The 27,855-nt window shown below is 36.9% G+C and overlaps 1 protein-coding gene across 7 annotated transcripts in view; it reads left to right on the top strand.

The window, feature by feature from the left end:
* Nucleotides 1–27,855, top strand: part of ETV1 (ETS variant transcription factor 1) — a gene marked incomplete at both ends in the record, with an annotated part of 91,880 nt that overhangs the window by 50,840 nt on the left and 13,185 nt on the right. For 5 of the 7 annotated variants that reach the window (XM_082661595.1, XM_082661597.1, XM_082661594.1 and 2 more), the window contains 4 exons: nucleotides 2,656–2,844; nucleotides 7,161–7,408; nucleotides 24,843–24,911; nucleotides 26,505–26,573. In XM_082661595.1, coding sequence (XP_082517721.1) covers nucleotides 2,656–2,844; nucleotides 7,161–7,408; nucleotides 24,843–24,911; nucleotides 26,505–26,573 — 575 coding nt within the window. The remainder of the gene's footprint in view (nucleotides 1–2,655; nucleotides 2,845–7,160; nucleotides 7,409–24,842; nucleotides 24,912–26,504; nucleotides 26,574–27,855) is intronic. The other 2 variants (XM_082661596.1, XM_082661600.1) reach the window with 2 other exon arrangements.

Here is a 27,855-nt window from a genome sequence, read left to right as displayed (position 1 = left end):
TAGGAAAAAATGAACCATTTGGCAGGTCTAAGCAGTACATTAGTTATCTGACAGGTTTTGCAGATGATCTATAAGATGCATTCATGGACAATTGCAGTAAAGTTAGAATTTTATAAGGCTTAGCAGAGGCTATTATCTATTAAAAAGCCAGTTGTTCCTTCGGGTGATAATAAAGGGGGGTGGGGCAGTAGAAGTGCACTGTTCATTTGTTGGAAAATTTGATAACATGTATGTTCATTAAAAACCCTTCATAGTAAATTGCATTCTGCTGCTTTTCATATCGGCCTCTAATTGCGTACGGAAAAAGTTGGCTCTGTATATTGTATGTTATTACTCTCAATTATAGTAGAGACGTACGTAGTTCTTTAAAGGAGTTAGTTTAGAAACTTATAAAAATGATTAAAAATATTTGTGGTCTTATGAATTATGTTGATTCCAGTTCATAATACGTTATAATCCAAAGGAGTCTTCTATTTCCTCAGATTTTTTTACATATTTTCTTTTTTCTTTTTCGTGGAATAATTTTTTTCCTTTTTTTTAAATTGAAGTATAGTTGATGTACAATATTATATAAGATAGAGGTGTACAGGATAGTGATTCACAACATTTAAAGGTTATACTCCATTTATAGTTATTATAAAATATTGGCTATAGTCCCTGTGTTGTACAGTATGTCCTTGTAGCTTATTTTATGCCTAGTAGTTTGTACCTCTTAATCTCCTACCCCTGTGTTGCCCCTCTCAACTTCACTCTCCCCACTGGTAACCACTCGTTTGTTCTTTATATCTGTGAGTCTGCTTCCTTTTTGTTATATTCACTAGTTTGTTGTCCAAGATATAGTTAAGATTTGAGAAACTTCGATTTGTGCAGTCTCACAGTACCTGACCAGTGCTTGGACATTCTATTACTATTTGTTCTTGCCAACTTGTCTTTTATATCTGTTTTTCTAGGAGGTTCACCAGAGCCTGAAATGATGAGGCAGTTCAGTTGAACTTCAAAGCTTTTATAAAACAGATCTCTTGTAGAAGCCAACTAATAAAACATACTGAGTTCAGATAAAACAATATTGATCAATCTGAGTTTTATTTTTATCATGTTTTTAATTTTTGCATTTTCTCCTTAAGAGTACTGTGTATTCTCAGAGTAATTATTTAACATATGGAGGAATTTTTAATTAATAAACCAAATAGGTATAGAATTGCCATTGCATTTTAGCATTGATCAGAAGTGTGACTGTGAAATAACTGCTGCTTTATGGACTTAGAAAGAAGAAAGACATATCTGACTTTCATAAATTAATGGTAGAAGAATTACCTGAATATTTTGAGGTTCTTCTTGGGGACCAGTAATTCCCACAGTGATATATGGATTAAATTTTGTTATTTCCATTTCTATACAAACAGTGTAACTCAATACAGCATTTCATAAGGGAAAAAAGTAATATTCTAGGACAGGAGATGTATCATTTTTTCTTTTTATGTGGGAATGAGACATGTGAACCATTTTATGAAAGAAGTGGGTTCACATTCAGAAATATTGGTAAGTGAAATAGGTAGGACCAAACATAATATGAGTTCCACTGACTTTGCTTTAAAGCAAGGAAGACTTATGCAGCACATACTCCTTCACTTCTATAAAGTATTTTTGCACTTGGATGTTATTCTGTTGTATAGATGGTGCAACAGGGTAAATTATTACATAAGTCAGTTTTTTTTAAAGTTTCTTTTTTAAAGAAAAATATATATTAATGAATGCTTTTTATTTTAAAATGAAATACAGTATTTTAATCTAGAACATCTTTTTTTGTTCAGAAATTTAAGTACAATTTGTTTTCAATAAAATATTTTTTAGATTACAAAAATTAGTTAAATCATATTCCTGAGAGCTACGCTAAAGAAAGCAACTTAAATTCATAATGTATATAAAAACAAGCTTACTCATTTTATTATTTTGTAACTGTGTTCTGAAGTTAGACGATGATAACAGGATTTTACTCTTAAGAACATTATTTTGTACCTATTCTTATACTCCAAGAAAGTTTAAAGATATCAGAGACATAAATCTTTATTAATTTGCCTCATAAACCTTTATTATCCTATGTGAGGAAATTAATGCCAGGCGTCATTTATTTTACATTAAAAAAATGACAATAAGGCAAAAGCATGGCCTTCTTAGAGTTCTACCACAAATACAGACGAGCCAGGTATGATCCGCATCTCGTTAAACTGACATGAGTTCTTATTCTAAAATCTTATGTAATATAGAAGGATTATAATATCAGAAATATTTAATGATCTAGAAAAGATCTATGGAACTTGCTTAAGGAGACATATCGAGAATAGATGGAAATAATATGCCACTGCTTTCATTGACAGAGATGTTCCTTATACTGTGTTGTTTGTATATATATTAAAAATAGATGTTGTATATTTATGCTGTTACCAAGTTATACATTCATTATCCCATTTTCTTTTTAAGTGTGTGACAGTTTCAAAGATTACGTGTTCTAGAGCTGCGGAAACCAAAAAACATGCAATTCCAACTTCCTTAAGACTTAAGCCTAAAATATTTTTTCTACCCTTGGGTTGGGGGGAAGAAAAAGTTTTAATTGCTCCCAAGAAGCACATGTTCTCTTTTCTTTCATTCCTTGGGTAGTGCCTATGATCAGAAGCCACAAGTGGGAATGAGGCCCTCCAACCCCCCAACACCATCCAGCACCCCAGTGTCCCCCCTGCACCATGCGTCTCCCAACTCAGCTCACACTTCGAAACCTGACCGCGCCTTCCCAGCTCACCTCCCTCCGTCGCAGCCCATTCAAGACAGTAGCTACCCCATGGACCACAGGTAACTGCAAGTACCATTTTAAAAAAATTTTTGGTTAGAGTATAGTTGATTTACAATGTTGTGTTAGTTTCTGCTGTACAGCAAAGTGGTTAAGTTATACACATACATATATCCACTGTTTTTTTAGATTCTTTTCCTATATAGGCCATTACAGAGTACTGGGTAGAGTTCCCTGTGTTATACAGTAGGTCCTTATCAGTTACTTATTTTATATGTAGTAGTGTGTATGTGTTAATCCCAATCTCCCAATTTATCCCTTCTCCCACCCTTACCCCCTGGTAACTGCAAGTACCATTTAAAAAAACAAAAAACAAACCAAAAAAACAACTGTTTTTAGCATTCTTGGAAGAAAGTCCTATTACTACCAATTCCTAAGACCTATAGTAAATTCAAGGGGAGTGTATTAATTTTGCACATCTGTGCAAAATATTTTTAGGAAGAGCTTGCTCTATCTATCTTTAGCTATAAATAATTTGTGGAGAAGGTCATTTATAAACATTCCTTTATAAACATTTAAATTGGTTGCTAAAATGGAAAATTAATCTATATACTGACATTTGAACATTTCCCTTTCACTTTGCTTGAATTAAATTGCTTCAGTTAAACTTTAAATCAGATCATCCCATTTTTATGAGCATATGTGTGTACTTTTTCTATAAAGTTAGGAGACTAATTTTAGTAGGTGGCTTACAGAATGAGGTTCTTTACCTTAGATGAGTGGTTTAGCTGTACGTAGTTTTGCAGAAGAAAACTTATTTGATAGAACTATCTTTCCTCCTTTCCAAGTAATGAATATTTAATGTCAGTAGAGGCATGACCCTGAACGCTGAGAATATAAAGAGGTAGAGACTCAATTAGTATTACTTAGAAAGGAATAATGCAAGATACAACATAGAGCTAAAGAGAATGTTACGGTGGGTAATTCTCGACTCCTAGAGATGAAAAAATTCATATTGAAATAAAATATTGGAGGACCTTTAGAGGCCTTAACAATACAACTTAAAACACAAGTCAATTATGTATAGCATCCTTTCTTCCCTTTCTACCTTGTACTTATATAGAGTGAGTGGTGTGCTGGTAAATGGTTAACAACAGGCTCTATGGGAGTAAACCCAAGGACCTTGATCTATAGCATTTGATGCGTCTGTGATGTAAATATTGCCCCCATGGCAGACTCCAGGGTATCACTGTGACAACCCTGAATGTGGAATTGCAAAGAGATGTGTAGTAACATGCCATGAAACAGTATTTCTGCCAAACAGATACAATAGACATAACCTCTAGAGCGTAATTAGTATAATTAGTAGTAAAATGTAGTAAAAGAATTAGGAAGTGATGAGTTTTGAGTGTTTTCTGCCTTTGTTTTAAATATAATTTTTTAATAATTTTAAACTTACATAATTTAATTCTTAACGATGGCTGTGTTTAAGAGTTGGCTCCCATAATTCCTGAAAAGTTAACAATAAGCCCGTGCAAATTGGCTCTGACACACCATTATAAAAATAGCTCAGCCAGAGGAATCTCCCAGATCAGCAGAGGAAACCAGAAGATGTGCCACTGGCAACTTTCGGAAAATAAGGGAATACTCAGATCTGCTTTTTATAGGTTATTTAATGGGACTCAATCTCAAGTTCAGTAACTCTTTTGGTATGAAGGTAAGATGAAAGCATTCTTTCCAATGTGAGACCAAGTCATAACTTTCCTACCTTGGTTTCCATCCCTGAGTCCTCTTGTGCTTTAGTTAGGAAATGCTTCCCATTATCTTTCCCTTCTCACCCTGTGGACTTGAGACTTTGTCCGAGTGTAACGGCATGTGCATCTGTGTAAACAGTTTTGTAAATACAGATGAAAGACATCTTATTGCCGGGTGGGCCATTAAACAGATGCACATTGTGCAGGGCTGAAAGGGAAAAAGAGGACGACCAAAGAAAAGCAAGTTTTGTTTTGTCTACTTCTGGTGACTTCCCAGAGTTCTTGATAGCGCGTCTCACACCTCAAATGAGGGCCAGAATTAGAGATTGCATAGTCGGTGCTCTGTGCAGAATAGTTCTTTCTTATGGGAGGTGACCGCTGAACAAGCAGTATGGCTGTTTTTAGGTGACCTAACTTGAAATGCTGTAGCCAAACCCATTTTAGTTTCTCTACTTGAACTCAAATATTTGAGACTGAGAACAGCCGGCCCGGAACTAGAAGAGGGAAGCTCAGGGTCTTTTCCCACTGCCCCCCACTGAGTGTTGAGGACAGCACCAGCTGGCCGATCCCAGGAAAATCTCTGAAGCCGTATGCTTCTGAGGAGGATTTCTTGGAGAGCTCTAGCCAACAAATGACAGTCCCTCAGTTATAATTGGCAAATTTGCTCTGGGAACAGATCCTTTCCCCCAAATAGCCCCATCCAGCCGAGGCACCCCACCTCACTCTGGGAATGCTTCATGGCCAACTGGGCTGCACCCCGCTTCCTTTCCTCAGCCTCATTCTGCTCCTTGGGCCAGCCCTTTGGCACTTTTTCCTGAACCCACTGTGCAGGAGCCCTGTCTCTTTTTCTCAATGTTTCCCACCACTTAGGCACTGTTTTTCTTTACCCAGGAGCTCATCAGCACGCCCTCCTTACCCATGAACTCTCTCCAGAAAGCTTCTGGAGTCGCTTTCTCTTTACAGTGGGTCATAAGAATGATACCACAAACTTGTAGTTTCTTAGGAAGCACGTGTGTTTGATATATTCCTGGTCCTCAGTGAGTACCAACTGGAATCATGTTGACTTGTGAAAACAAATGGCTTGATTTTTCAACAAAGCTTTTAGTAGAAGTATTATTATCTTCCTTTGAAGACTTCCCAAGTGAGCTGGTTTCTTTTTTTAACTTCAACTTACAATTTTCTTATTCATTCCTTGACAGTTCTTAATGATAATTTGTTTCTTTTTTTGGCTAATGAAATAAGCAAGTGAAGGGAAGTGAATGCAGTGCCAGTCAGCCTATTTTGCTATATCTGAGTTTCTGAGTTTATTTTCTGCAGGTGTAGGTGGAATTTCAGTGCTTTCCATGGCAGCCAGAAAGGCTAGAGTTAAATCACAGGGTGGAGTGTTCTTAGAAATGCTAAAGCAATTGCCCTGCCATTCTTTCGCTTTTACCTTGTTTTCATTTAACGTTACCAAAATTAAATGTTAACTTTCCAAATTAAAGTCTGAGGAATGCTTTTGGGGGCGGGTGCAGGGGAGTTAATAGGCTTACATTTGCTCATAGAAATGTTGGATAGGTTATTTTTAAGCACTCCTGGGCATGTTTAGAGCTGTTAAATCTTTAATTAATCCACATCTTTGCGGTGGGTCAATGATATTAGGATGAGAAACACAGAACTGAACTGATGAAGTGATTAGCCAATCAGTACACAGGATAACCAAGAAGGAAGGAGCGTAGAGACTCACTCTCAGCCTTCTGCCAAGGCCTCAGAACTTCCCCATGACCTAACGGCACGACCTGTCCCAAAGCTATGTGACGCATGCATGCTCCTTCCATCATTGGAGGTCTGCTGTAATAGTTTATGCTTATTTTTATCAACCTGATATTTTGTTTGAAAATCTTGGAAGCCAGTGAGTTCTGTGTTGCTGTTTGACAGTAAAGAAGTAGTCTTTTACAACTAGCTTGGATTTCAGTCTCTATAATATTTCCCAGTTTAATTTCTCACTAGAATACAGTGTTATTTAGGACATTGTTGAAGATGTAAGAGTCCTGCACATTTGAGAAGAAAGTCATTCCCTTCTCGCTCCCTTGATAACTGATGGTAAGGGAAGGAAAACCAATAAGGAGGTTTTTATGTGGTTGATTTTGTTTGTTCGTTGGTTAGTTTGATAACAGAATTAAAAGCTGGAGGCTGCAGTTTGAAATCAGATTCTTTCTGGTTCCCCTGTTTTGTTTTGTTTTGTTTTGTTTTTCTTGTCTATAATTAATTTGAGACCCTCTTAATAAGGAAATCTGGTAAATGATCCAGTTGATTTCTAGTTGGGCATTTTAACTGTTAGAGTGTGTTATTTCTTGCAAACACTACAATGCTCTCCTAGCCTTCCCCGAAGCACATCTTTAACTTTTTGTCAGGTACTGAAATAGTGCTGAATGGAACTAATTAGAAGGGGAACACAAGGTGTATTATGATTAGAAATCACAGTGCTACCGACCCAGGAAGGAGATATCTAGTCTTTGGTAAAGATTTACACTTCGGGTCAGCTGGTGTCATGTTCATTAACTAGAAGTTAAAAATCGTGCCAGTATTTTTAAAGGGTATTCCTTGTTACTATTTTATTTGAAACATGCTCTCTTATTTCCCAGATTTCGCCGCCAACTTTCTGAACCCTGTAATTCCTTTCCTCCTTTGCCGACAATGCCAAGGGAAGGACGTCCCATGTACCAACGGCAGATGTCTGAGCCAAACATTCCCTTCCCACCTCAAGGCTTTAAGCAGGAGTACCACGACCCAGTGTATGAACACAACACCATGGTTGGTGGTGCGGCCAGCCAAAGCTTCCCCCCTCCTCTGATGATCAAACAGGAGCCCAGAGATTTTGCATATGATTCAGGTAGGCCTGTGCTTTAAGTTATGTTTAAGATAAATCTTTTCACTTGCTTGTCAGTTTCATTAGTGTTGGCCACAGATGGGGTGGCTCCTGACCATTTTTTGGTGGAATCTTTCTGATTTATTCCTTCTTTGAATCTCTCTCTTTATGTGAAGGGTTGGACTGTCAAACCAGTTTGGCATGAGCCAATGGATGAAATAGTGTCTAGAAATGAAACCTGTCCAAAGAAGAGTACAATTTGTAAAATTACGCGCACTCTCAGCCCAAGAGAGTAACGTGATCCTTCTTGTCTTGATTCTGGGCTTTCTTTCCATTTGCTCCTGCTGCACTGTTTAATAACAATATTAACAGAAAGCAATATTCTTCTGTACTGAGTAACTTATTGCTTATAACTGTTTGTTTGTTTGTTTCTTTATTTTTGTGGCAAGATTCCAAGGGTCCGGAAGTAAGGATTCTTCCATATTGGGAGAGGGATAGCAAAAATAGCAATAATAGGCTTAGCTCTAGTCTCACTGAGCCTGAAAGATCTCACTAAGTAGTACGTCAAGATGGAGAATTGGGGTTTCCCGAAAGTAAAAAGCACTTATGTCTATTGTTAATGTTACCACCAACTTTGCCAATATTTGATCTTAAGAACTCAGAAAAATTACTTAACTATTCTGTGCTCATTTCTTTTGTTATAATCTCAAAATCAGGACACCTGCCTTTCAGAAATCTCAGGAATTTGGGGAAAAAGTATGAAATAAAAGCTAATGCTTCTAAGAAGGGCACCAGGCAAAATATTACTAACGTTATTGTAAGCACGGTCAATAGATGGTTGTGGACTTAAAAATATTGGAAAACAATGTGACTTCCTTTCATCTGGATGCAAAGTTGTGGATGTTCTTTATGAAGGAACTATTGCTTCTCTAGGCATAACTCTGCCGAGTTTTTCTATCGGTTCTACTTGAGGAAAGAAAATTGTCTGCTGGTCTTCAGTTTTCAACTTGCATAAAGTTACCTGTTTTATTATAAACTGGTCTTAAAGCTCAGCAAGAAGGAGCCCTACCACTGAGAGTCTCCCTCTGGCCACCCTTCCTCATTGGCCAAGAAGTTGAAAAGGACTAAGGGGAGTTGCCCACTGAGAGGCTATACCTCTACTTCTGGAAGGTATACCAGTTACCCAGGGCCCATGAATTCCCTGCCCAGCCAACCTTGAGTCCACTTCCAGGGCCTGAGCAAGTTTATCCCAGGCCTAGTTTTCTGAAGGCAGAGCACACTGTTCCTGTCTAGGTCCAAGGAGGTGGCCAAGGGACAGCTGCTTGTGGGAGGATGAGGATGAAGCTTGGTTGTGCCCATATGTCTGGTGTGTGAGGCCCCCGTGGTGTGGAACAAGGTGGGGTTGAGGAATAGGGAGAGAGGCAGGAAGGGGGTGTGGAGGGGCCGGGATCTGAAGACTGAAAACTGGCTGCATACCATCCTCTTTCAGCACTAATCCTAGAGATTTCCCCAAATTCTAGGTTTGGCCTGGCCTTCCAAGTTGTTATGTTTTTATAGTTTCAAGGAATAGGAGGAGAGAACATATTTATTTATCGTTTTGTTTGGCTGGTTTATAGTTTAAAAATTTAAACATATGGTGTGAGGGACTGTACTTGAATGCTTGTCCCAGGCCCTGTAATTTGGAGAGGGTCCTAGAATGTACCATAGTGTTTACACTTTAGAACCTTTTATGTTTGTCCATGATTTACGGGCATAATTAAGAACTCTGCACTACAATGGGCTTTATTATAGACACGATTCATTTTTCCCTGCAAGTTTCTAGTCCTGTTAACTGATGTTATTCTTACTCTCCAAACCACATTTTAATTTGCTGCACAGTTTTTTGAATTCATCATGATTTCAAGAAACTTTACATGGAAATCAGTTAAAATAGCCCAAATAATTGGTTCAAAAGGACTTGTAGGGCATAGCATTTTTAGAAGATTCTTTGTGTTTTTTAGAATGTTTTTATAGGTACAATCTCAGAAAGATTATCATTGAAATCATTTTCTTGATTCTGTGGTTTTCCATACATATATATATACACATATACACACACACGTATATATTCTCCTTATATCTATATTGTATATAAAATTATATATAACATGATGTTGAAGACGTGTAACTTTTCCTGAGAAGATGTGAAGCAAACAAGAAAAATATTTAAATAATACATTGAGGGCAAAAAAATAGGAACTCGGGCTGTGAGGTTTAATTGCATTATTTGTGGACCATATATAATATGAATTCGAGTCAGCTACAGTCTGACCCTCAAAAGCACAGATTCAGTCACTCCTAACCTAAAGAAGGATAGTCCATTCCTTAGCTCAATCTGCTATAATAAAATACCATCATCAGTGGGAAAGCTGAAGTAACAGGCATTTAACTTCCACAGTTCTGCAGGCTGGGAAGTCCAAGATCAAGGTTCTAGAAGATTCATTTCCTGGTGAGGCCTCTTTTTCTGGCTTTGCAGATGGCTACTTACTCACTGTGTCCTCATGAGGCAGAGAGAGGGCTCTGGTCTCTCTTCCTCTTCTTTTATAAGGACACTAATTCCACCATGGGGGCCCTACCCTCATGACCTAGTCTTATTCTAATTACCTCTCAAAGCCCCCGCCCCCCTCCAAATACCACCACTTTTGGCATTAGGGCTTCACAATGAATTATGGGGGACACGATCATTCAGTCTATAACAGTCCAGTATCCTGTTTTAAAGGTACATAGGGCATCTCTTTTGTAAGTTGCCATAAAGCTTGCAAATGACTTGTGGAATATTTGTTTAATATTTGAGAAGCTGTTAATTTATGTTACTGTCTCTCCTGTAAATTATATTTCCGATTGCTAAAGTTGGACAACACCTTTGAATTCTAATTTCAATATTGCCAATAAGATACACTTCAGTTTCGCTTGAATAGTTAAATAGTAAAGTTGTATCTTCTGGATGGATGTGGTCTAAAGAACTGTAGTTACTGTGTAACCAGGGCAGATGAAAAATTAACCTGTGTGTTTCAAAATATGTTTTACTGGCCACCAAATTGCTGCAATTAAGTTGACGCATCTGTATACGTCATACATTGCCGTCAACAAGTACGATCTCCAGATGTTTTGTTTTGTTGTCGTTAGTTCTTTCATCCTTGCTGACAGAATATTAAATAACCTTTTTAGGAAATCTAATGTATTTATCACTGAATCATTAAGTTCTTTGTTCACTTATTGATGTTGAACAAGTAGCACATTAGAAAATACTTAATGTGATTTAAAGAAAATGCAAAAACGTTTCATAGTCCATTTACTCAGCATCTGTGATCCAAAGCTTGTCCTTTAAGAAGGCCTCTAGAACTCGTTATTGCTTAATTCAATATAGCATAAATGTTGTGAAAATAAAAGAAGCTTTGTAAGTGAAAAGGTAGCATGATTATGCTCTAATAAAGCCTGACATTAATTATGATATGGGAAATGGAAGGTCTGTTAGTTATAATTATAATTACAGGAATGCAATTTCAACTGCTGAGTATTTAAGCTAAAAAATTGCAAAATATTATGTTAGTAGAGTAGAAATTTTATTCAGGAAAAGGGACAAATCTTGGATCAGAAGACACTGAGGAGATAAAAAAAATTGATATTTAGGGCCAATTTGGTGAACCAGTACAGTGTGATCATGATTATATGATATTAAGTTCTCAGCAGTCCAATTGCATCTATTATTGTTGTTTTCCTCCTCTGCTTCTTTAGCCTAATAGTGCTGCATAAAGCAGGACACAGGTTTTTTGTTGGTTGGTTGCTTTGTCTTGAATCCAACCTGGTTCCTCTCTTTTGCTCCTATGGCCAAGTGACTATGTAAAAAGCGTTGAATAAGCATTGTGCACTTCATGTGGATGCAATGCTCCATTTTCATAAAATCGTGGTTATTTTCCCATTATGCTTGCATATGAGGTTTTGCAGATTCAAAATGCCCAATGAGGTAAATATTTTAGATACTCACAGCAACATATTTTATTAGAATTGTATGTGTTCGTCTTTTGTTTGTTTTTGTTTTGGATAGCTTCGGGTAGTATTTTTAGGAGGGTGGTGGGCACATGAAACTAAAGTTTGACTCAAGAAAATATCAGCACACAATGTTCATGTGCTTTGATTAGTAGATATTTTCACTCTCAGAAAATTATCTTAAGGAAGGGGAGTTGCAGGATGAATGTTTGGGGGGGGAGGAATATTACAGAGTAATTGAATGGTAATGTAAGTTATGGCTGCCAATAACAGAAATACTATGCAGCCATTAGAAGTCAGCTTTTAAAAAATATTTAGTGAAATGAGACTATTGAGTAAAAAAAATTATAAGTGTAAAGCCCAACTTAGGCAAAATAAGACTCAGGACATAAATACTGTGGTTATACATGCGTGGTGCTATTATAGGCAATATTTATTTTGTCTGTAAAGTGCTTTGTCTTTCAACAGTGCTTACGTACTGCTTTCCTATTCAGACAGAGTACGTATTATATTTTAAAGTATCAACCAATTTAGAATTGAAGAAAAAAAGTGTCCAAATTAATCACATCAGTCCTATAAGTGAAAAGAATGCTAAGTTAAAGATGACACAGTCTCATTCATTGCAAACCTGACTTTCTATTCGTTTGTTTCCAGGACTGCCTTAGAGAGGGAGGAGAATGAATATGCTACTTGGTGGGTTTCAGGTTCATCCCTGCACTGTTCTTGCAGTACCATCATGTAATGCTATTACGTTCCTTTGCATTTTGGGGTGTCTTAAAAATCTTGACCTAGGAGTTGATTGGAGGGGGTGATACATTAATAAGGTGTTTTTAACACTCAGCGCCTATTCTATTACTTTAATTAGTTTAAAAGATACTTCCCAGCCCTGTGGTGGAGCAGTTTAAGCTAGGAGCTGGGAAGGAAGAGGGGAAAGAGAACTTTCAGGGACAGACTAAGGTTTCTGAAGTAAGAAAAAGGGGGAAAGCGTGTGCTTGGAGCTTCGGGAGAGGAGGAAGTAGTTGTAGAGGGTAAGGGAGAAAGCTGACATCATGTTTTCTGAAGAAAAAGTTTCTGTATTTTTTAATTGTGTTTTTTAGGGCCATGAGTCCTGGTACTGATGAGGCCTTCTTTCAATTTGGAGGCGTGTCGCATTTATGTGGTAGTAAATGTTAGCATTATTTTCAATTGGGAAATGGACACAAATAGCTGTTTCATAGAATCATAAACCTTTAAACTCATGAAAGCTCTGGGGTATCACCTAATTCACATTCCTTCTTTACGCCCTATTATACAGATAAAATGTCCGAGGCTCATTCAAGTTAACTTACCATCAGTTACAAAGGTGTTTTGTGAAACAGCCAAAACCGGAACCAAGGTTTTCTTATTCTTAGTTTAGTGCACAGTCCACAGCCTATCTTTCTATATAATTGTCCAAAATAAAGTACTTTAATCTACAGTTTGTTAGATATATTATTTACCCTTTTCTCTAATTCTTAGAATGAGTATTTGCCTATGTCTTTTCGGTACGCGGGCCTCTCACTGTTGTGGCCCCTCCCGTTGCGGAGCACAGGCTCTGGACGCACAGGCTCAGCGGCCATGGCTCACGGGCCCAGCCACTCCGCGGCACGTGGGATCTTCCTGAACCGGGGCACGAGCCCCTGCATCGGCAGGCGGACTCTCAACCGCTGTGCCACCAGGGAAGCCCTGCCTATGTCTTTTAAAAGCTCTATGTGACCCAGGGCAAAGAAAGCATTTGCATTAAAACTTAAGGTGTGCTTTTCCTAATTTGGGGGTATTTATTTCACATTAGACAGTCCCCAGATTTTATTCTGTTAGGTGCTCACTGTTGTAAGGTAGGAAAATATAAAACTTCACATGATATTTCAGATTAAAATGTGTTCTATTTCCTTTTTAAAAATGCACCATAAACATTATCAAACATTGAGATTGTCAGAGAAGTAACTTTTCCTAATAGTTCTTCTGGAAAAAGCTGAACAATTATTAGAAGGAAACGTATCAAATCGATGGCCTAGCCAGCTCGAAAATTCTTTGATTGATTATATAAACTTTGAGTGTGTCTGAGCCTTCTTTCTTATTGGACTTCACTCTTTGTTAAAACACTTGATAGCTTGATGGCTTAAAATTTAACTATAAGAGTCATTTTCAAACTTTTGTCAGCTGAATCTATTTTTCAGCAGAAAGCTTATGAAGGACTGCGGTATCTAAAACAGATACGGGACTTCCCTGGCCGTCCAGTGGTTGGAACTCCACGCTTCCACTGCAGAGGGCGAGGGTTCGATCCCTGGTTGGGGAACTAAGATGTGTGGCATGGCCAAAAAATTAAAAAACAAAACAAACAAAAGAACATATAAGGAAAGCTTACATTTGGAAAAATAATCTTTCATTTTTAAATATCTTTCATTTTTAAATCCTAGCAACCCTTTCCAAGTTTCCATATACTTCATCACCTTAGGACTTTAATGAAGGCCAATAGACAAACCTTCAAATTTGGAGAGTAATTATCTGTACTTAGCATGTAGAAAAATAATATGTAGGCAGAGAAATGATAAAATAGGTGCACAATACTTAGCTCATGTTAAGTATGTTAAAACTAGGAATACGTTTAACTTTCATCTGTGAGAGCTGACAAATATATCTGGTACTCACATAGGGCCAAGCTGGCAATGTAGTCGTAAGAGTTAAATAGTTTTGCGTTTCTGAAGTGGCGAGAGAAGATTTTTATGTTGTCAATGTTATTCTGTGTTTTGCTGTGTTGATGGGTACTCATCTTAAATAGCAGAGAAGATAGTGAAGTCATTCCTAATGCTGCTCTTAGTGAGCATTGCTTGGGATTCCCCTTGCAGAATTTAGAATATGGTTTGAAGGTTAAAGTTATAGGATGAAATCAGTAGATAATAGAGCGAGAAAAACGTACTTGTTTTCTGCAGCCACATGGAAATATGAGTAAATAGTGCTTTATGTGTTTGGAGGTGATTTGTCAGGGCCCCAATCAACTGGCTCAACTTGCACAAAAGTACAAAAAAACAAAACCCCAAAAACACCAAAATTCAGAAGGCAAGATGTACTCAGTAGTTTATTACTACTATGATTGTTACTACTACTCCTGTAGTAACAGCTCAGAAATTCTGTCATCAGGATATATTATTTTTTAATGATTTCTTATTATTTACTTTTTAAGAGGGGATATATATTTTAGGGAAACTAACCTCATATATTTTATAATAAATGTTCTTATATGTCTTCTGAACAATTGAGTTATACATAAGTAAACAACCAGAAATATTGTTCAAGAAATACAAGGAATGCAGTGATGACAAAAGGAAACTGTTGAAAAATGCTCATTAAAGTTGGATGGAACAGAGAGAAGAGAAGTAAAGGCTACTGATATTTATTTTGAACTTCCAGGCTTGCCATAAACTAGCTTCTTCATTTCTGAAATGGAAGGCCCCGTGATTGATAATTATAACTTTAATTTTTAAAAATATGAAATAAAAACATTTAGAAATATTAAGCTTTACTTCATCACTTTTACTTACGTATCTTTGAACCACCTTAAAAACTAATTCCTAAAAGAATACTGAAATTTTTTAAAGCCAAAAACAGAGAATGTTATTTAAGAATTAATAACTGAATGTACGTTGACTCTTCAGTGGTCTTTCTCTGTTCCATGTTTTCTCTGGATGATAGATTATAGGATTCCTTAACATCTCCCCTCCTGGCTGTGTCAAGTATTTTAATTTTAGTTTTATTTTAGTTTAAAGTTAAATATGGTAGTAACTTGATTTATTCTCTATCATTTTATTAGCCAGATATTAGAAATTGGAAGATAAATATTAAATTATAACATAGTAGAAAATCTTGCACACATTTAAAACCAAAGACCATGTATTTTTCATGTTTCTCCTCATTCCTTCTTCTGTAGGCATAGCAAAGATCCTATGAGAAATCAGTTAGAGATATATTCAGGGATTGTTGACTGCAACCATTTCCCAATGTGGCTTCAGGTCACTGGAAGAGAAAAGTATTTTCTTCCCTCTGGAGTCAAGGACCAAGTTACAGATGGCTGATAAAACCCATTATATGTTTTAACAGTGTTTGGTATTGGACTGACTCTTTACAAATCATTCCCATAATTGCTCATAAATAGTTTTCTTCCCTCCTAAAAACTCTGGATATTTTTTAAGCATTACCATCTTTAGTAATTTCCAGCGCAGTGATGATTATGGTTCCATGAATTTTGGCTTTTTGTACCTGCTATTTAACACTCCCAAAGGCCAAGCCTTGGCCCTACTCCATTACTAAGCATCATTTGCTTATGGCCACATTTTCTCCTAAAACATGGCAACTGATTTTTTTCCCTCCTAACTTTGAAACCATTGCTCCAAAAATTTCAAGTGGAGAATCACTCGGGAATTTAAAGGAATGAGCTATTGATCCTTCAGAAAAAATTAACATCTTACCTGTTTCTCTAGAATCCAAATATAATTTTCTTTTTCTCAGTGTGTGATTTGTGGACTAGTAGATCACTTAATCTCTGATATTTAGGTGCTTAAATTATGAAAAGTGACGGTGATGCCTTCCTAATTGATTTTGTTATTATAATAGAGCTCACAGTTTGACTTTGCTTTTTATTGCTTAGCAGATCTCATATGAGTTTTCCTCATTCAGTTCTGGGTTAAAATAGCAAATCTCCCCAAACAGCACTTTGGTCCACTGTATCAGTTTTTCTAAGAAATACTTCAGTATGCGCTAAATCTACAGTTACAGTAAGTGGCATTGGCTAGTGATTTGATTTGAGAATTGAGACTATGGTCTGGATTTACTCTTTATGCATTAACACAGGTCAAATGGACAGGGACTGTATTTTAAGTCAGTAATGGAAGGCTGAAGGCTGTCTTAAACCAATCATATCAGTTTTACCCATGACTGATTGATCCCTAGGGGCAGAGCCCTGTAAGCATTTCTCTTACATGAATGGACTCTATAGAGCCTGGAGTTTCATTCATAAAATGGAGATTGAAAGGACACACACACACACACACACACACACACACACACACACCCACACACACTCTTTACTCTCTGGAATGTCCATTTATACAGAGCTGAAGGGTATAGTGTTCCATCAGCTGCTGCTTTTGCCAGTTGACTGGAAGTAATGATTAATGCTCATTGGTCCTGCCTGCATGTAACCTGACACTATTTATGGCCTTGCAGTGTTCCTAATGTATAGTGAATGAGAAGGCAACATTCTCAAATCAGAAACATAAACAGGAACTGGTGGGTCTGAATTCCATTCAAATATGTCATTTCAGCCACACAGTGTTTGTCTAACTGGGATTTTACAGGCAGGAAAGGGGGAAGGGAGGGATAATCTGCTTGTGAGTTGAACTAGCATGAAAAAAGGGAATTAGAATGAGGAGGGGGGGTGTACTTTTTTAGTGTAGGATTTTTAGTTTCTTTTTAAAGAAAACAACCAGGATGCTTAGGCCCAGAACTGCTTATTGCGAGTGGGTGAGATGAACATACAACTGTTTTCATATGTGCAACTAAGATTTGCAATTAAATGAGACAGTTGAAGGATGCGCGTTTGGATTTCTCCCTCTGTGTGTGTGTTTCATAAACGTGAACAAGAGAGGGAAGATAAATATTTATTTTTTACAAGTATATGTCTGAGTATATATTTTTAGGTTTAGAATATCGTTATAGAATATTTTACACTTAAAGGATCTCTATACTTAAGTGACTTAACTATGTAATAGTTTAAAGGGAGACTTTTTATTTCATAAAATATTTTTACCTAACATAGGCATAACTTAATTGAAATCTTTTCAAGGAATTTTTTTTCAGATTAAATAGATTATGGTTTTTATCATGGTTGTACATGTGTGTAAATTTTCTATTTAATTGCTTCTAATACAGTCTTGAAAATTTTACAAAGATAGCTATTCAAAAACACATGTGAAAAACAAAGCAAGGCGAAACTGAAAGAATGACACGCATATATCATTATGATTTATTTACTATTCTCTTAAGTTTAGAAAAGTATCTTTGAACATTCCATTCTGCTAACCCTTCTTTGCAGTGTGTGGGCCCTCACAGTTCACTGTTTTCATCCACATGTTTTTGTTATTCTTAGCATTAAAAAATAAAACCACCCACTTGGTATGACACTGGAAACATTATACTGAATCCTGGACCTGTTACCTATTTACTACTAATGTCATTTTGAGCATGTTTTGTTACCACTTTTGTCCTCAGTTTCCTCATTCATGGAAAGGGGAAAATAATTCCTATACCTTTTGTGTTTTTGTGAGGATTAAATATGACTATGTTTGTAAAATTGCTAATACAGTGTTAGGGGTCTAGGCAGTTAGAATAAGGATTTCTGTTGATATGATTTCATCTTAACTTCTAGAGATTTCCTCAGACTGTCGCTAGTTCTTGAATGAGGTGCCACTATTACAATATTTATAAATACACTTCAGTGCTAAAGGATAGGACAAAATAAGAGAGATATTCTTATGTTAAAACAATCATATTGGGGCTTCCCTGGTGGCGCAGTGGTTGAGAGTCCGCCTGCCGATGCACGGGTTCGTGCCCCGGTCCGGGAAGATCCCACATGCCGCGGAGCGGCTGGGCCCGTGAGCCATGGCCGCTGAGCCTGCGCGTCCGGAGTCTGTGCTCCGCAGCGGGAGAGGCCACGGCAGTGAGAGGCCCGCATACCGCAAAAAAAAAAAAAAAAAGAAAGAAAAAACAATCATATTGGGCTTCCCTGGTAGCGCAGTGGTTGAGAGTCCGCCTGCCGATGCAGGGGACACGGGTTCATGCCCCGGTCCGGGAAGATCCCACATGCCGCGGAGCGGCTGGGCCCGTGAGCCATGGGCGCTGAGCCTGCGCGTCCGGAGCCTGTTTTCCGCAACGGGAGAGGCCACAACAGTGAGAGGCCCGTGTACCGCAAAAAAACAAAACAAGGCAAACAAAAAACAATCATATTGTGCATAGCCAGCAAGATAGTGTACAATTATGCTGTTTCTGACGTAGTGAAACAGTCGTACTGAACTTACTGCTAGTGTTATTCATGTTTAAAGCAAGGAGACTAAATCATCTGAATATTGAGGTGATCCAAGGAAAAATGAGTGAGAGGACAAAGCAATTCATGATGTATTTGTTTCAAATTGTGTAGGTTCCAGAAAGGGAACAATTCAGTATTGAAGCTCATCATGAAAAATTCCCCCACTTCAGAATTTTTTTTGTGGCCCGCTTTGGCAACTAATGGCATCTTTTCTCATATATATTTTTAAACTTCCGTTAATTGTCAGAGTGCAATAATATCTAACAAGTAGTCAAAGTTAAAATTGTGCTTATTTTGTGCAATTGTGTTTCCTATCGTTGCAACTTTATTTTCAACTCTAACTTACTGAAACCTCCACAGGCTTGTAAAACTGTGAGCCAACTAGATCATAATAAGCTAATCCTCTTTGAATGTGGTGGTTATTTGTGTAGGATACTGTCCCCTGCAAAAAAAAAAAAAAAAAGCCAAAAAGCCCAGATGCTTACAAGAGAAGTTTGTGGTTTCTCAGGTAAAATTCTATGCTGTTGTTTTAGGTTATATAGCCTTTACGTTTTAAAAGCATCTGAATGCAGATAACTGTGTTACTTTTTTTTTCTTTTTCAAGGTTTTGCAAGCACTATTCTAGGCATACAAAGACTGACATAGTTCTCTTTCTGTCCTCAAAGTCTGTCAACAGTAGATTCAGTACTTCTGATCTGTGGCAAAAGAAATATCTCTGCAGATTTTACATTATTTATATTCACAGTTTACTAAAAATCCTAATGACAAAGCTCCCATCTAAGTGTGAATGAAGTAATACCAAACGCATCACTCTCTTAAGATTTCAGCCACCTCCAACTTTTCTGCCTTCTTTACGTGTTTCAGTGACTAAGTTGTTATATTTATATAGAGCTTTTGTGACTGACAACAGATAGATCTTATAAAACTTGACTTAAAGCCTTCACACTTGAATTCAGACATATTAATACTGGGCCTTATTTTTTAGAGTTAATTACTTTCAGGTTTGTTCTATAAATAGCTTGTATGGGTGTAAAAAAAATCCTCATGTTAGCATCCTTTTTAGAACACTTTATAAAATATATTTTCTTGATTAGTTACACGAAATCTCTTCATGTGGCAAGTAGAAATGCAGAGTAAAAGGATGTTACACTAGTATGTATGTGAAGACCTGTGCATTTAAATACATCTTTATGAAGCTCATTTATTTATGCACTCTGGAAAACCTTTGGATTTTAAACATGAAACTGAATTTGCCAGGAAATGAGAAGAAACAAAAAACTTAAGTTTAAGAAAGACAAAACTTAGGCAAGATCTGTCATAATGCTCTTCTTTCTTGAATGAGATTGATGCGATTAGTTCTTGGTACAGCTCAGTATTTGTTTAGATGATAAATAAATGTCTTTGAAAACTTGTTTAAACTCCTGTGTTTACATTGAAATACACACACACACACACACACAAGCACATTTTTCACCAAGTACCTGTTAATTTCAGATGTATGTTGACACACACATTTTGGCCCTGGAGTTTTAATTTCCGCCATCATCATTATACCATAAACAAGTTTAGGTGGACTTGATCTTGTTACATCACCTCCTCAAGGAGTTAGTTAAGTGTGTAATCAATCCATCTCTGCAGTGTACACTCACATGAAAGCAAAATCACATTAAAATACAACATCAAACTTATTTCTATTTTACTGGGATTTCTCATTTACTCTCAGAGATTTGAATGCTTAATTAAGTTATCACACTGATTGTTTCTCCAGGAATTTAACTAGAAGCATCAAATGAAAGAAAGGTGCTTTTTCCCCCTTATTTAGAGTTTACAATCTGAAGTGTTTTCAGCTTCGTACACTATTTGATAACAAAGAATTTCAACAAATCATAGGGATGTCTCATACAACTGTGGCAAATAGTTTCTCTCTGATCCGGCCTGTTATAGCTCCTAGAAACTTTAGGCAAACCATGACCTGAAGAAGAAACTTCATCCTGTACTAATGGGCAACGCATATGCAAATCAGAAAAGTGCCTAGCAACTTCAAAACTGCACTTTGTGGGCAGACCTTTGGTAAAGCTTCCCAAATCAGTATTATGTTTCCCAATACAGTTTTAAAATGCAAGTCAAGAAACAGCTTTTTAGCTTCATACTTGCTTATCTTAATTTAAAGGAAATTTTAACTGCGTTACTAAAGGTGAAGACTAATCAAATCAGGTAGTTTAGTGTGTTAGTTTACTTCTTAACTTCCGCCACAGTGACTATGACTAGCGCATTAAAATGACAACAGTGCTTTGCTGCTTTGAATTTTTGCAGCATATTAGATCAGCTTTCATCACCATGAACTCATCTGTGACAAATTATAGGCAGTTTAGTTTCTGCAAGCTGATTTGGCCCCATCCTAAGGTCATGCTGAAGAGCTCTTTGATCCATAAGTTTCCAAATAATAAAAAACAATCCTTTACCCTAAATTAAATATACATAATTCAATTTACAGATTGAATTTAAAACTTTTTAGACTAAAGCCATTTAGCATCAAATATCAGGGAGTAATACTGTAAAAAGAAGCTCAAAAGAGGTACCTCCAAATATTTTGAAAATATAGTGGAGCTTCTCACTTAAACCTTATAAATTTATAATGAATTTAAAATCAATATATTTTAAATATCATAGGTTAATAGATTTATGAAGAATATTACTGAATAAGTACACGAATAAGCAATGTCAACCATCTCAATAGATACATGATTTAAGAATAGCAAATTAAGTTACAAAAATAATTTTGATATGTAATTATTTCTAGTTTTAAGCACGGTGATTCACACAGTTTAAATACTTGTGAGGTTCACTTAAAAGTAGATTCTGTTAGTAATAAGTACCTTATATTGAATCCTGAGTGTTAGCAGAAAGTGGGCAGAATGTTGCCCGTGGCTTACTCCATATGGTCTTCCAAAAACCCTTTGAAGGAAATCACTGTTATTCCCATTTTACAGATGTGGAGGTTGAGAGTTAAGAGGTGTTAAAAAACTAACAAAATGTTATACTCCCATAAAATATCAGAACTGAGATTCAAAACCAGGTCTCTTAGATGACAAGGTGAACGTTTGTAATCACTGCTGACTAATGATCCTAAGATTATAATCATGGATGCATATTAAGACAGTGTAAATATGCTCTCATCTTAACGTTTGTGAACAGGATAAACTGCAGCTTATTATTGTCACTGAATTATGTAAGTTTTATTTCATGGATAAACATAAACGAATACGTATGAAATGCCTCCATTCCCTGCTACAAAACATTTCCCTTTGAAGTCGCCACTTAGCTAGTTTGGATCTGAGTTGAGCATTTAGCAAAAGTTAAAATGTAATGCCAAACTTCATTGGTTGGATTTTTTATTAGATAAGGTAGAAATGAAAGCAGCAGGCAATTTAATTAGCAGTAATTTTTCTGGGCAAGTCATTACTTTGATGAACTTCAGAGCAACGTTTATGGCTCCTAATTAACCATGTTAGTCATTTGATTGAATAATCACTTTGGAAATGTTTCTACAATTTGATTAGAGTCTGACCCACTCGGATGGTCATAAATTAACTGATATCGCTTTAGGATAACATGACTTTCGTTACTTTAGGGGAGTAAACTTCTCTTAGCCATATTTTTTTCAGGCTTCTCTGGACCATACAGAGGGCACCGATTTTAAAGATAGACTGGACTTAAACGATGCTGGCCAAGTGTCTCAATTCCAAGAGCTAGATGTTAATTTTATTTACTCTGGGGTGTAATCAATAGTATTAAGAACTGGCATAATCACAAATATATTCTCATGTATGCATTTTTTTTCTAAATTGCTGTTCAGTGCTTTTTTGTTGAGCCTTTGGAAACGTAATGGAGGCTGCGGCATTAGCCATATTTTATGTCATTAATTTACGATGAATTTTAAATCAGTATACTTTAAATGTCATAGAATAATAAGTAGAATTTATGAATAATATTACAGAGTAAGTACAACAGAAACCAATAAATCAGCTAGTTCAATAGACACGAGTATTAGTGAAATTATCCATCGAATCCTATCTTTGATGTCAAATGTCTAGTTTTCCAGGATTATGATTATTTCATATGATGTTAGGGCACTTTTATAAGCCGACCCTTCAACTTTGAATAGTGGGTTTCTCAGAAACGCTTGCATTTTCTTTCTTCCGCTTTTTCTCCCCCTTTGGGGAGGAAACTACATTTAGTCACGCTAAATATATAATAGAGTTTAACCTATACATTTCCTAGCTGCCTCCAGAGCCAGCCAGCTGTTTTTACAGCCACACTCCAGCTGGGCAGCAGTCAGTAAAAGTATTTTGTGGCAGGGTGTCAACATTGGTACAACAAAATGCTTGCCTCTAAGCAGCTGCGGAGCTGATGGCAGAGTCATTAACACTCTCCTTTCCAGGCCCAGCTGCCTGAGGGAACTTACGCCTTGGTAATAAATCAAAATAACATGAAAAATTAATTTGAAGTACCATTGGTTAAAGAGTTGGGATAAAATGCATTGCTAATCATTTGTTAACCCAGAAGATCAACTCCACTGCAACTCTATTGTAAGCACTGATATCAGGAAGCACGGTTTAACCCTGTAGGGTCAGAATTATATACTACATGATACTTTATATAAAGAAGGCACAATGTAATAAAGTGTTTGAAAATGAGTTTTACACTATTTTCGGCTTGTAAGCTATTGATTGCCACATACTTTTCAATATTACTGCTATTAGGGATCGCCATTAAGCTATTTTTGACTAAAACCACATAAGATAAGCTTTTTTCTGTGAAATAATATCTCATATTTTGGTTGATATTTATCACTAGAAAAAATTTTAGAACATCAGGTAGACTTTAAAAATGGAACATTCCAGACCAAGAAAGAATGACATCTGGGCTAAACAGTGCTCATTATCTATTACAGCATGAAAGTCTATAGATGGAGAGTTAAAGAGAGATAAGGGCCTTTGGATTCCCATTCATTTAAATGTTATTACTTGTTCAGAAGTTAAGTACTTACTACAAGTGGTGGAAAGGAAGATATATTCTTATATTAAATAGCACATTTGTCATATATATTTTATACATTTAGTTTTGTACATGTTGTTTTAAAAACTTAAGTAATACATACAGAAGATAGAATCAACTTAATCACATGTGTATATATTCCTGTGGAACCTATATATGTTATATGTAGGGTTGGGCCCAGGTTTTTGGTACCTAAAACTTATAAAATTTGGGGAACCCTCTGAAACAAAAGGAAAAGGAAATGACATATACAAAATTAGGCATAGGATTTCAGTAGGGCTCTTGCAAGTAGAGGGTCTTGAGGTTGAAACTACACTCTCTTCACCATGAATAGACCTCTGGTTATGTGAGTGAACTTCTATATTCAGAGTTAAATAACTAGGGACGATAACAGACTCAGACAACATCTCACCCAACCCTTTGTTTTATATAAACTTAGACACAAAATGGCTTATCTAAAGTCATGTAGCTTTATTAGTAGTAAATGAAGGACTTGAATTTTAATCTTTTGTCTCTTAATCTATATATCTTTCCTTTTCCCCATATCTAAAGCTACTAAACACATTAGATACACAACCATCACTATGACTCAAGTTTAACCATTAACCAAGTTTATTTTCTCAGGGATGAGTTAACTGGGTCACACAGGCAAGGCCTCACTCTTAAGGTAACAATGGTGTTTGCTAAAAAGTTGTTGGATTTCTCTTTTATAGCCTCACTGGATTTGAATCTGACCTGTGGGCTTAACAAAATGAAAAGCCAGTCGTGTTTCTATCTGAAGAAAAAAGAGCAGTCACCTTACTAGGCTGGAGTAATTTTAAGAGATATAACAATTTCGTCTTCTCATAATAATTTCTAGCCAGTGTTCATGAAATAAACTATGAATGAGTCTTTTATTGATCTTTGCTTTGGATGACATCGAGTATACAAAGTTATTCCATACATGTCCTGAAATATTTTTTAAGTCATGACACTGTTTGAGGACACAATCACATTTATGCAGGGTTGCTAGTAAAGCCACCTTTACTTTATGAAGGTTGGTGTGGGTAAAACTTTGAATTCACCTGCCTGTTCAGGAGAATCAGTATCCACCATGGTATGCTTCTCATCCTTAAGTTTCTTGTGTGGGCCCTGCCTGAAATGTTAACTATGTGTTGACAAGTTCCCCTCAAGAGACTCGTGTCAGTTTCTGTTACTTTTCCTTTCTGCACTCTGTCCACTGATAACAGCACATTTTCAGCTCCAGACATCTTTGACCGTTGTTGTTTCCTCTTGCAGAAGTGCCTAGCTGCCACTCCATTTATATGAGGCAAGAAGGCTTCCTGGCTCATCCCAGCAGAACAGAAGTTAAGTTTTCCACTATTGAAATTCTTGTAAATACCTGTCAACATAATTGGACATCCTAAGGATGCTGTCAGATTATCATTATATTACATGGGGAAAATCACTTATGTCCACTAAACCATTATTTTAAAACTTTTCTTTTTAAAGTAAAAGGAAGATTTTTCAGGTCATGATCTCTTATATTTGGTTGTTAACATGAGTCATGTGCATATAAACAGCTGAAAAGTGGACTTCTCTGTTCTTTTTTGCCAGCAACCACATCCTTTTGAAAGAGAACGTGTGCTTTTATAAGATCACCTTACCTTACTGCTTTCTACTGAAGTGTATCTTTTAGGAATTTTCAGTTTTGCTTTAGAGACCTAAGTCATTGTTTTGAAATAAAGCACCGTTGATTTAAATACATTCACCTTTAAATATCCTAGATTTTACATTTTGGGACAAGTAATTGTTAAGAATGGACTTTCACAGAAGAGACTTAGAAAAGGAGTTTTCTGTTGTGGATGTGTTATGGTAACCGTGGGGGGAAAGTTTTGTTCTAATGGGCATGATACCTGCAAAGTAATGAATGAAAATGATTTTATCTGGATAGACTCCCCTTTAAAGTATTTCCGGAATTATGTGCATGGTCCTTGATGTCAACACTATGTATCTTCAGTGAATGACTTAGATCCATCCTTCTAGGTTGAGTCCAGCATTGGTTGTTTTGTTTAAATAACATTAATAGAAGTAAATCCCCATGTTTAAAGGATAGTATTATGAGATGGTAAATCCAGAAAATATGAGGCCAAAAATTTTGCACAAATGCAATATAATTATTGTTGCTATTTTTAATATTATGTACCTACCACAGAGACCAATACTTTTGAGAAATAAAACTGTGACTAAACTATGGGAAATTTCTTCCTGGTGATGAAAGATAACAGCAATTAAATGAAGGTCCCACAGTCAAGGATATTTGGGGGAGAAAATGATTGTGAAAAGCTGTCAATTTATTTTGCATTTTTCCTGTGGACTTAGTTATGTTACAGCAAAAAAGGAAAGTTTTTTTTAACTGCCTTGGCTATTGAAGATGAAAACATGAGAAAGTTAACCTAGCTAAATATTTCTGCAAAGAAGTAAGGGGGTAAACCGTACCTGTTTCAGTTCCTCACGGTCATAATGCAAGGTACATGGCAGTAATTCACTCTGATTTCCCTCTCATCTCGTTGAATAACAAAACTTGGAAGAAAATGGAAAAGGAAACGATACGTTGTACATCCCAGGTTTGCCAGTGTTTACGTAAGCTCTATGCTTTGGTTAGTAATAATATAAATTGCTAACTCTCATGTATTACCATGTGCTAGGCAGTGTTCTAAGGCTGCATATATTAAATCATGTAATCCTCACAACAACCCTATAAGGTAGATGCTTTGTTATCATTCCCATTTTATAGATGAGGAGACTGAGGCACAGAGGTTAAATAATGTGTCCAAGGTCACGGAGTGGAAAAGTAGAAGAGTCCTTTTCTACCTCCGTTTTTGCGTTAATGGTTACATTTTGATTTATTTGTGAGTGTTATTTCTGTCATGAGTAAATGTATTTCATTTCCCCCCACAGGCTGCATGTTTGAAAAGGGCCCCAGGCAGTTTTATGATGACACCTGTGTTGTCCCAGAGAAATTCGATGGTAGGTTTTTCATTGTGTATCAAGTTTTGATTTCTGTAAGAGGACGAGGAGAGATCACCTTCGCCTCTCCTGAAAGCAGTCAACATCGCTACTTAACGATCTTTATGCCCGTCACTTACGATGCACTCAAGTCTCGCTAAACTTTGCCTCTTATAAATTCCCTTTCCTTTGCCCATTAAGAAGCTTTTTCCTTTGTCCTATGAGAGATCCCATTTTTAGAGTTAGACAGAGTGTCATTCTTGCTGGGCTTTATGTAGAATAAGGGGGCCCTTTCCATTGCCCGGCTGAGGACATGCAGCTTGTTGCTTGAGATTTACTGAGAGCTGATCCCGTAATTAACAAAGCAGAGGAGAAAGCGTGCTACTGTGGATGCATGGATGACTAATGCAGGCTCTTGCCTTTTATTGTTCACGAAAACATGCATTATGGAACACAGGAACAATACAGCTGCCCATTTAGTTAGTGATTGTGAGTCCTCCTTTTTTGTTTTTCCCCTGGGAAGATGTTCGTTACTAATGTGACATTACTTTGTAATTGCTTCAGATGGAGTTAAGAAAGCATCACTCTTTTTTTTTGTTGTTTTGTTTTTGCCGTACGCGGGCCTCTCACTGTTGTGGCCTCTCCCGTTGCGGAGCACAGGCTCCGGACGCGCAGGCTCAGCGGCCATGGCTCACGGGCCCAGCCGCTCCACGGCATGTGGGATCTTTCCGGACCGGGGCCCGAACCCGTGTCCCCTGCATCGGCAGGTGGACTCTCAACCACTGCGCCACCAGGGAAGCCCTGCATCACTCTTTTAATATCACTTGCTGTGGCAATGAAAATGAAAATATCACCCCACACACACACGTTAGAAAGGGGTGTCAAGTTAGAATCTTCTTTTCTTGACAAAGGTGGCAGCAGTCAGCGTCTACACAGAGGCTTGGGTAAAAAGTGAACAGTTGATTGACTTAGTGGTTCTTCAGAGCGGTCTACATATTTCCTGCTTTGATTGTTTAACAGGAAACAAGCAGGGGCCCTCTGATTAGCTGATTGCACAAACTTTAGGGATCATGGCTGTAATGGCCTGGTAGCTCTCAGGAGTTTTTAATTGTCATTATTTAAACAGCAAAGTGTATGTGCAGATTGCTTCGCAGTTTCTAATTAGTTGCTTGAAGTCTACTGTGTTCCCCAGGCTTTCGCTACACGTAGACGCTGCAGAAGGGGTGATATAAGTCTTGGGAAGATCTGTTTCCTTAGCCTCCCTTTACATCGCTAAATTCATGCCAAGGTCACAGGGTTAAAC

Source organism: Grampus griseus (assembly GCF_964374135.1).
Source record: "Grampus griseus genome assembly, chromosome: 9".
NCBI lineage: Eukaryota > Metazoa > Chordata > Mammalia > Artiodactyla > Delphinidae > Grampus > Grampus griseus.
This window is presented reverse-complemented; position numbering and strand designations above follow the sequence as displayed.